At 44.8% G+C, this 10,978-nt stretch overlaps 1 protein-coding gene across 1 annotated transcript; it reads right to left on the reverse strand.

Moving 5' to 3' along the window:
• Positions 1-364: 364 nt before the first annotated feature.
• On the reverse strand, positions 365-10,502 carry LOC110584151 (regulatory solute carrier protein family 1 member 1). The gene is given in 8 exon segments (XM_021694182.1): positions 365-615; positions 617-693; positions 908-1,024; positions 1,027-1,217; positions 1,219-1,602; positions 1,604-1,638; positions 9,957-10,115; positions 10,356-10,502. Coding segments are annotated over 8 exon segments (1,296 nt in total). The 3' UTR covers positions 365-429.
• Between the last annotated feature and the right edge of the window lie 476 nt (positions 10,503-10,978).

Below are 10,978 nucleotides of genomic sequence, written 5' to 3' on the forward strand. Positions count from 1 at the left end.
GTACTGTTCTGTGGGTTTTGCCAAATACAAGATGTCTCGTGTCCATAATTACAGTATCATTCAGAATAGTTTCACTGCCCTGAAAGTCCCCTGTCCTCCATAATTGATCTTCCCCTCCCCACCCCCCACCAAAAATCCCTGGCCATCACTGGCCTTTTTACTGTCTCGGTCCAGACTCATATACTACTCTTTCCAGAATGTCCTATATTTGGAATTATACAATATTTTGCCTTTTCAGACTGGTTTCTTTTACTGAGCAATATTTATTCAAGATTCCTTCATGTCTTTTCATGGCTTCATAGATATTTTCATCATTCAATATCATTCTATTGTATGGATATACCACAGATTATCTATTCACCTACTGAAGGACATGTTGGTTATTTGCAATCTGGGGGTGTTTACATTATAACATCTGTGTGCAGGTTTTCATGTGGACTCGCCTGTTAGTATTTCAGTCCTTACTGATACAGGTGCAGTCTGGTGAGAACAGATTTGTGGGCACTGTTCATTCTGGAAAGGTGTAAGATAGTCACTTTGGGTCCATTTTTCTCAAAGCTCCTTAGTACCTGCTGGGCTCTTGGCTACCATTTCTGATTGGCAGATTAACCCCTGCAGATGTATTTTTCGAAGCTTGGCTCTTACTGATAACCAAAAGTTTGTCAAGTTCCCTCAAGGCTGCAGTTACAGATGAATTCGTTTCTTTTTTTTTTTTTTAAAGATTTTATTTATTTATTTGAGACAGAGAGAATGAGATACAGAGAGCATGAGAGGGAGGAGGGTCAGAGGGAGAAGCAGACTCCCTGCCGAGCAGGGAGCCCGATGCGGGACTCGATCCCGGGACTCCAGGATCATGACCTGAGCCGAAGGCAGTCGCTTAACCAACTGAGCCACCCAGGCGCCCGATGAATTCGTTTCTTTATTGACTCCAGAGAGGGCTGACATCTGCCACAGAGACTTCTGAGAGGGACATATGGCAATTCCTTGTTTGTTCCCAACATGTCAACATTACTTTCCAGGTCTATAGACCCCCGGTGGAAATGAAAGTGCTTAAAATTTCAGATGAAGAGTTATACTTTGATGCTCCCATTTCCATGAAGGGATTATCAAAGCTGAGATCAGACATACCAATGTTCTTGACATTGACTTTCTCATATCTACTTCTACGGCCAAAGGAAGAACATTTTTCTCAGTATCTGGAAGGTCCACACTCCCCTGTCTCCTTTCTTCTCAGCTTCCAAACCAACAAATGGCAGTTGGTTCTGCGGCCTGTTTCCAGGAAGTTCATGGTCCCCTGTGTTACAAAGATGTTCTAGGTCACGTGGAGCCTCCTGTTATTCAGGCTCATGCTGTTGATTTCCTGGTTCCTTATGCTGCTGAAGGCCATCCACTTGACTCAGATTCTGATGTTCTAAATGCCAGCCCTTTTCACTTAGAAACATCCGTGATCAATGCATCATGGTAGCAGAGACAGAAAAACTAGCTTCCTTTCTTGTGTGCAGATGGAATTTGAACCCCTGGGTGTTTTTTTTCAGCAGATTATCTGTAACAACGGATTTTTCTGATAAATTCTGTAGAGGCATCACTGGACTCCAGTCTGACAGAGTATTGTACTGAAAAAGTATGACCAGAAAGATCCTGTAAAGGAAAAGAATGTTCTTTTTCCCTCCATTTTTAATTTCTTCACTTAAAAATCAATATTGTGGGTATACGCCCAAAAGAATGGCAAGGAAGGGCTCACAGAGATGTTTGCACACGCACGCTCATAGCAGTATTATTTACACTAGTCAAAGGTGGAAGCAACTCAAGTGTCCATCTACAAATGAATAAACAAAATGTGGAAATACATACAGTGGAAAAATGGAAAAATATTCATCATTAAAAAGAAAGGAAACTCTGATACAAGCTACAGCATGGATAAAACCTGAGAACATTATGCTAAGTGAAATAAGCCAGTCACAAAAGGACAGATAGTTTATTACTCCACTAATGTAACATACCTAGAGTAGGCAAATTCAGAGACAGGAAGTAAAATGGTGGTTGCCAGGAGTGAAGGGGAGAGGTGAACGGGGACTTACTGTTATAATAGGTTCAGTTTCAGCAAGGCAAGACGATAAAAATTCTGGAGATGAATGATAGTTGCGCAACAATATGAATATACTTAATGCTACTGAACTATACACTTCAAATGGTTTAAATCTAAGTTTTATGTTATGAATATACTTACTATAATTTTTAAGAAATCAATATTGCAGTTAATGCAATAATGTTATACAACCAGCATCTTAATCTTGGGTGACCATAAATCCTGGTTTGTTGGCCTTGGTCCCCATTTCTGCTTCTTTTCCCAGGGCAATCATTAATAGTGCCCCTTTCACTCTTAGAAGTGTCCCAGATTGAACAACACATCATCTAGTCACCCTAGATCTGTTTCATAACTGCATAAATCATTGCATTGACATTTTCATTTGCAGATGTCTTAACATTCCAAATGTGCCTGCATTTTCTCAAGTACTCTAATTATAAATTCAATGTCCTATAGAACGTTAAGGGTACTGATCTTTTTTTTTTAAACTTAAAACGACACCCATTTATTAGCTCATAGTTCTGTAGGTCCGAGGTTTGGAACAACACAGCTGAGTTTCCTGCTCAGGATATGACAAAGCTGAAATCAAGATAGTGGCCAGGCTGAACTGTCATCCAGGGGCTCTGAGGAAAAATCTACTTCCAAACCTATTTTGGGAATTGAATTCAATTTCTTGTAGTCATAGGATGGAAGTCCCTGATAGGACTGAGGTCCCCCTTTCCTTGCTGCCACGCTTAACATTTTTTAAAGCTAACAGACTACTTTCTGAATGTTGACTAAAGAACCAAAAGCAGTCCTCTTTTCTTACAAACTCATTATTTCTTTAAACACTAAAACCCTCTAACTTGTGACAAGCTTACGTCGGTATCTGTAGGTTAAAGGGAGAAGATAAAAGGCCCAGTCTGGAACAGTTGACTTTTTTTTTTTTTTTTTTTGGCCTCTCTTGGCTGCCTTTTTATTGTTTTGCTGTTGTTAAAAATATCAGTAGATATTCTTAGAAATCAGAAATATGTCTATGTTTCAATTAACTCTGCCTTTCACCTTACCATGAGAAAATGAGAAAACCACTATTCTCCATACTGACTCCAAGAGGACCATTTTACCCACCATAACCCTTTATTACTGTCTCCCCCAGAGTATCAGTCTCTTAAAGGCAGAGGCATCTATCTTTAGCACCCAGCACCAATCCTGGTACAAAAGAGGTTCTTAACAGCCACATCTTGAGTCAGTGACTAACCAATCATTCGATGATGTTCAAATACTAGTCTTGCTTGATTGTCCTCAAATTTTGCTTTAAAATATAAACCAAAAAATCCATGCTTTCTCTACCCACCTCCCGCTTCAATTTAGCCCATCAATGATCTAACCAGAGAGTGAGCTCAGATTTGGATGTTCTTCTACTTTTTTTTTTTTTAAGATTTTATTTATTTGACAGACAGAGACAGAGAGAGAGGGAACACAAGCAGGGGGAGTGGGAGAGGGAGAAGCAGGCTTCCCGCTGAGCAGGGAGCCTGATACGGGGCTGGATCCCAGGACCCTGGGATCATGACCTGAGCCGAAGGCAGACGCTTAACAACTGAGCCACCCAGGCACCCCTGGATGTTCTTCTATTTTTAAGAACTACTTTTACTAGGAAAATAGGAAGATTTTGATTTTCAATCCGTAAAAGCAGTTGTGTCCTACAACGTAATCTGCAACTAAGCTCCATATAGCCGAAGATAAGAACTCATCCCCCTTATAACCCAGTGGGAGGGAAATCCAGGTTTTTCTCTTGAATGTTTACTCAAATATGAATGAAAGAGAAAAACTGTGGGAAGGGGGAATCAGAGATCCTAATGTGTTACTGTAACATGGATTAATACTACTTACTTTCCCATACAATTAATCAAGTCATAGTGTAATAGTAGATTCAAACAGTTCCGTCCTGAGAATACAGGGTAAGTGGGGCTTAGGTGGGGGCTCAGGATGGAAGACAGTGGATTTGTCTTGAAGCTGCATTTACAGAGCAAAAGCACTGTGTTTAGTTTGGGTGGCTTGGGGTTGGACTGGCTAAACTCTTGTTGTCACCATTGGACTTGAAAGAACACATTCATATTATAGTGCGGTTTACCCCAGGCAGCATTTGTAAATCCGCATTTAAGTGCTTTCATCACCTACCAGAGAAGATATCTGAATGGAATATTGCCTTTTGAGACATAAAAATCAATTAAAAATAGATATGTGTCATAGACTGACCAATTCACTAAGTTACTCCATTTGTTTCAGTTACTCTGCTCTCATTTTCTAGATCCAAATATCAGAGGCAAACATAAAATTACTTCGTTCAATAATCAAGATTTGTTCCTAGATGCGCTAATGGAACTTCTGACTGCCGATAAACAATAATTTATTACTTGGCGATAGTAGAGATTCAATCATATTTACTTTAATGGTTTGCAAAAACAGAATCTGACAAGCACCAGGGTATGAAATAAGTGATTAGAGTCAATACTCTTATTTTAATCTCCAATGAACAGGTCATTTCTATCTTTGTAATCCTTAAAAAAAAAAAAAAAGAAAAAAAGCACCATTCAAGTTATAGGTTAAAGAAAGGTTCGGTAGAAACACAGATACATAGATAATTCATCTAAGGAAAGACCCAGCCTGCCAGGAGCTATTTCTCTTATCAGTCATGGCATTCTTCCTTTGTACTGCTATGCATTAAACGTAGGCTATCTGGGACTTTGGTGGGGAGAATTTTTTTAGAAATCAATTCTCCCGGTATTTGACTTTGATTACTAAACCGAAACAAAGGAAAATTATTTCACTTTCAAACAGAACCACATGCAGAGGCAGGCGCTTGGTAATTTTTAGGTATTTATTTGCTTGATGCTTTTTCCAGCAATTTCGACTGTAATGACTATAATATCCATCTGTTTGAAATGGAAATTGGTTAAGCCACTGGATCCTTTTTGGATTCTTACAATAGATCATCTACCTGCTTTGAATGAAATATGCTAGCTAAGGCTCTGAGGAAATAACGTTTTAGATATATGTAAGACGCGATGGGGTGTCACTCCGCGTTCGTGTTCATTCCCGTCTCCTACAAGGGTGCATTCTTCCGGGAGGCTGGGAGGGGGTAAACTACATTTCCCAGAGTTCCTTGCAGTTAGGGTTCTGGGCACATATCGGGTTGCTAGTTTGTTTTTGTTGTTGGTAGCTGTGTTCAGTCACTGGCTTCCCGGGTGGAGTGTAGCAGCTTCTCTCGTCACTGTGCTCTTGATTGTCAGCAGTTCCGGTGGTGGCCCTGATTCCCAGCCCCCACACCGTGGCAATGATGGCAGCAGCCCCCCGGGGGGCCCAGTTCAGCAGTGCTGCCTGGGTGTCACCCCTAGAGCTCAGCCTGGATCCTCGTCTCTCCTTTCAGTGGCAACCTTTCCTTCCAGCCTTCTTGTGAGCACCTAACTCCCATGTGAAACCCCGGTCGGCTTCCAGTAGCTAGGATAGTTTCTATTATCTGCAGCCTCCCTGGTCCAGGGAAGAAGGCAGAGATGAGGACACTCAGTGCACAAGGCAGCAGGTCCTGCCTGGGGAGAACTGCAAGAAGGAAAAAGTTTGTGTCCATCTGACACCGACGGTTAACCATGAAGAACAGGAAGAAGGTTAAGGGCCATACGATCCAGAACTACCCAAATGAGGCCAACACTGTGGGGCCTGAGGTTAAAGCCAGAGCATAATTATAAAGGCTGAGAAATAATTATGGGGGCCCCTAGAGAGAGAAAAAAAAAACATTAAGGAAAAAATGACAAAGAGGGGAGAGAAGAAGGAAAAAGAAGGGAACAGGGAATAAGAGCGAATAAAACCATGCATATGGTGGAGAGAATCAGATGCCAAATTCTTCACTGAGCTTGCCTGGATGGTGCTGGGAGCAATCCCCCAAGGAGGCATGCTGCCTCATCCAGACTCAGGAGGCCTTTCCACGGGTGAAATGCAAGCACGTCAGTCCCAACAGCTCTTGAATAGACATATAGATTCAAACTGGATCAATATACCTATTTGTATATTTCCAGTTCTCCTGTATACATATATAGGACAAATAAATTTGTATTTGTGTATATAGGATGGCGGGAAATACGTAAAATACGTATATTAAACACAAAATCTGTTAGATTTTTTAAAAAGGAAATTAATCCCAAGGGTTTTAAAGTCGGACACAGTAATGCAAAGAGCTGACGAACTAGTCAATTAGGTTTAGGTTCTGATCAGCTTAAAAAAATGACTGTAAATATTCTTTTGATAATTCAATAGAGTAGTCTGAAAGCCTAAGGTAAGAGGTTTACACAAAACAATTAAGAGTTCTACTGAGACTGTAATCCTTGATAGAAAAGAAAATGTGTCTCACAGCAGAGGCCTACTGTTCCAGCCTCATTCACAACATTGCCCCTTCGTCAAAGATACCTGTGCTCTCCTGGGCCCGCCCCTACAGTAGCTGAGCGTGCAGAGTCCCCCTACGGTATACCTGCACGTGCGGAGTCTCTGCAGGGGCTGTTCCTTACCTATTAAAGGCTCTTCCTTCCCCCAAGAAAGGACCTTCCTTCACAACCCCAACATCACTGCCGGAAGCAAGCATTCCTGACATCCCTCCCATCCTAGGTCAAATTCCCTGCTTCTGCCCTTGACATTTTTCCTGCCTCGCACTGAGCGCAAGTGTAATGACAGGTTTACGTATGTATTACCAGCAGACCTGTGCTCCACGGGAGGTTAGGTCTGAGTTTCTTGCTATTGCATTCTGAAGGCTTAGCGTGGAGCCTTAGGTGCCTAGGCAATGCTGAACGATTGGAAAGCTGAGGGAATGTTATTGCTGCCTCATCCCCAAAGTCCAAGTACCCCATTGCAAAATACGTAACTGCCCTTCGGGAAACTAGGAATTATTATCATTTTATGAGGGCCATACTTCTAATGGCATTAACAGAAACGAGCCAATGACATGTTTAAATTCTATTTTAGAATTTCACTTGGTCATCTCTCCCTCCCCTTAACTCTCTCATCATTATTTTCAAAAACCACCACAGGTAACTTCTTTAACCCTAGATAAGCCAAAGGCCTGTCTCAGGTGGAGGATATGCAGATTTGACAGGGTGCGCCTCTAGCTCCCAGAGGACGCTAACTCCTAGGAGTCTAGTGTATACCACGGTGTATACTATGAGAGCATACTAAGTATACCAGGACAGGGGAATTTACCTGAATATTCAGTGCCACGGTCAATTACACAGCAACCCCTCCAGAGCCCCCAGGAGATGACATTGAACTCAACACATTTCTCCTTGTAAGACTGCTCACAATGTGCTGACTGCATACTCAGTATTATATACAAATTATTTCATTTGCTTCTCACAGCCACGTTGGGAAGTCTCATGATGGCCATTTCACAGATGAGGAAATGGCTCAGAGATGGGATTCACTCCAGGGGATCCAATGCAGACTCTAAATTCCTTCTTGAGTGGTTACAAGTTTGCCTGGATGGGAAGTAAATACCCAAAGTGAATGATGTCAACTCCTTTTGGATACCTCTCAGCTAGGGGCTCTATGCTACGTATTCTCTTATGACATCAAGAGAAGAAAATCACAAAAGCTGAAGGACATGCAGTTGGCCATTTAGCACCGCTATGCTGGCAGACCTTCCAGGGACCAAGCTATACCAGAATCAGGCTCCATTTTTATTCCTTCAGTCTGTTCTTATTTATTATTATTTTTTTAAGATTGATTGGTTGGTTGATTGATTGATTTAGAGAGACTGTAAGTCAGGGGAGGGGCAGAGGGAGAGAATCTTCAAGCGGACTCCCTGCTGGGTGTGGAGCCCTATCCGGGGCTCGATCTCATAATCCTGATATCATGACCTGAACGGAAACTAGGAGTCGGCAGCTTACCCGACTGAGCCACCCATGTGCCCCCAGTCTGTTCTTAAATAAATCCCCAGCATCTTAATACTTTCATGCCAGTCTTCTCAGAGCACTTCCTCATTTACCTACAAGTAGAAAGGTAAGATTGCCCAGACCAGTGCTGACAGCCTCATCTCAACAACGCATTATATATACCAAGAGCTAAATCACAATGAGAGCTTGACTCAATTCCTATTTAAAATACACAGTAGAACATCACCATGCAGTAAACACAAAGACTTAGTTGCATGTTTTTCTCAACATTAAGGTCCTGTATATGGCCAAACGGGCTGGTCCTTTGCGCCTTCTTCAAAGCAGTGATAGAGCCTTCATCATAATGTGTTTCAAATTTTGGATACTAGTTCTCTAAAGGTGCATAAGAATTATTTACAGTGACATGCCTATAAGTATTCACATGCCCACCTGCCAGAAATACTATAAGCATTAATACCTTCTTTGGAGTCCTCTGAATCCCCAGTAAGATTTGGCTTTAGAAAACCCACATAAACATAGACCTAAAATTTACTGGGAAAGCACCTCGGCCTCTCCCACTTGCAAACAGAATTAACCATGCATAGTATGTTCAATTTCATATCCTGCCGGTAAGTAAAATTTTATTAAAACCTTGAACTGCCTTGGTGATTTGGATATATTAAAACACACACACACACAAAAGGACAAATTATTTCCGAAGAACATCACTACAGCAATTGAACCTTTCTAGAGATACACTTTCTTTTGAAATAAAAGAAGAGCCTACGGAGAGCTCCCTTCTTAAGTCTGACCAAACGCATTAATAAAGCAGTAGCCTCTGGAGCGGATTCCTTAGTGAGGAGATGCTTTCCAACTTGTCAAGGGTCCCCTTTAGAAGAAGTTATCTGCACTCAGTGGCCATCAGGGAGTCATTTTCATTCCTCGTAAATGATCCTCCCCTCTGAGCTCCTCTAAAGATCCTTCACCAGCATTGGAGAGTCCTTTACACTGCATTTTCCGTCAGGCATCAAGGACAGAAAAACCTACAGTCCTCCCTTCTCTAAACTTCAGACCAAATTAACCATTCATTAGCCAGTAATGTCAAGGATTCTATATGCTAATGAGTCACGTGACTGATACTACATTTAACCACTGGAAGGCGTTAAATGCCAATTGTTGCCTGTAATACTGCTAATAACCTAAACCTCAAAACGATATAGATACTTTCTAGCTCTTTGCCCACACGAAATGTTCAATATACATTTAAAATTCACGCATACCAACCGATATAAAGCTTTGCACGCAGATGTTTACAGCCTTACCCTCTTTCTACATAAAGCGTTTGTATGCTTACGATATTTACCACAAAGAACCTGAGTTCTTTGTGGTAAATACCATGAGATACACCTATGGCAAATATTACGCAAATCCTACCGCCTCGTTTTGAAATTCCTTCTTAAACTGGTATTTTTGTCGTCAGCTTTGGCTATTTCAATAAGTTCTTTCAGATCACCTAAAAAATATTCTGAGAAACTTTCTGGTTTTAAGTTCTTAGTTCCCTGCCTCCTGCTAGTTAAAAATCAGTTTCCAGTGGTAGCTTCTAAAGGGAGAGATACACGTGTATTCCATGAAAATACAAATTCATTTTCACCTTTAAGACACTAAACATGTCCCCTGCAGCTCTTGAGTTCTGATTTACCCGGTGTTAACATCTGAAGCACCTCCCGCAATCCCCTACGGCAAGGCAGGCTCGCCCGTTTTGATCACGTCTAAGTTTTCAAGGTAAACAGGTCACTCGGCGACTGGAACGAGAGAGGAAGAGCACGAACTCACCTAGGCGGTCAGACCCCGGGCGCGGGGACCCGAGCGCGCGAAGCGACCTGTCGCGCCCCCTCCTCCTGGTGTGCTGGGGGAAGGCGGGCGCAGGACCGGCAGAACTAGGGTGGGAAAGAGGCTCGCCGCCGCTCCCCTCTGCAGACCATTGTCAGCACCACGGTCGCCGGCGCTTTCCGCACGGTATGGGGGCGGGAGACTCTACGGAACCGAATAGTTGCAAGGCTCTCCCGGAGCCGGGGGAGAGAAAGCCGCTTTTGCATCAGAGCCGGGGGCCGTACCTGGTGCAACTTCCACCCCTTGACCTATTTTAGAGTGCGAGAACGAAAGCAATCGGGAAAAACAGACGGAGCGCGCGCGGGGGAGCGGGGCGCCGGGCCGCGCGTGCCCGAGCGGGAGCGCGCGCCCGCCGGGCCGGGGCTTCCAAAGAGAAGTTACCGCGAGGGCGCCGGAGGCCTCCCGGGCCGCGGCTCGGCGGGCAGACCTCGGGGCTGGCCCCCTCCGCCCGCTCCTCCCGCCGCGGCCCGGGGCCAGGTGTCGCCCGCCCTCCTCCGCGCGCGCTTCGCGCGGAAAGCGCCGTTCCCGGGGCTCGGGGGCCTTCGGGCGGGCGCCGCGACAGCAGCTGGGTGACCGCCGGCGGCCCCGGGCGCGCGATTCCCCGCCCCCACCGCCATCCCCGCCTCCACCGCCATCCCCGCCTCCCCGACCCGCCCTCACCTCTCCGGAGGCGGCGCTTGGGCTCCGGCAGTCAGGGGATCGAGGCCCGCGGCGCCTCCAGGCCGGGAGGGCTGACGGCCTCAGAGGGGCGGCGGGCGCGGCGCGGAGCGGGGGGAGTGTCGCCTCCCCGCCCGGGGCCCTGGGAATGCCCCGCCCGAACGTGCTCGGGAAGTGAGGCTCTGCGGCTCGCGCCCGGCCTGGGGATGGGGGTGACCTTCCTGCCTTCTTCCCAGCTCTTCTCATCCGTCTTTCCCGGCGTGGCCCGTCCTGTGTGGGAGAGGACACCGCTGGGGCGAGTGCACCTGGCCGGCCGGGAGCACAGCAACGCAGTACCTGGGATGACAACAACGTGACGCTTTAGCGCGTCTTTTCTCGTTGGATTCTTGCAACCCCCTACTTCCACGGGGGATGAGCCCACTGGGTGTATGGGATAATCGAAAATCAAAGGGAT

The sequence above is a fragment of the Neomonachus schauinslandi genome, chromosome 2 (assembly GCF_002201575.2).
Source record: "Neomonachus schauinslandi chromosome 2, ASM220157v2, whole genome shotgun sequence".
Taxonomy (NCBI): domain Eukaryota; kingdom Metazoa; phylum Chordata; class Mammalia; order Carnivora; family Phocidae; genus Neomonachus; species Neomonachus schauinslandi.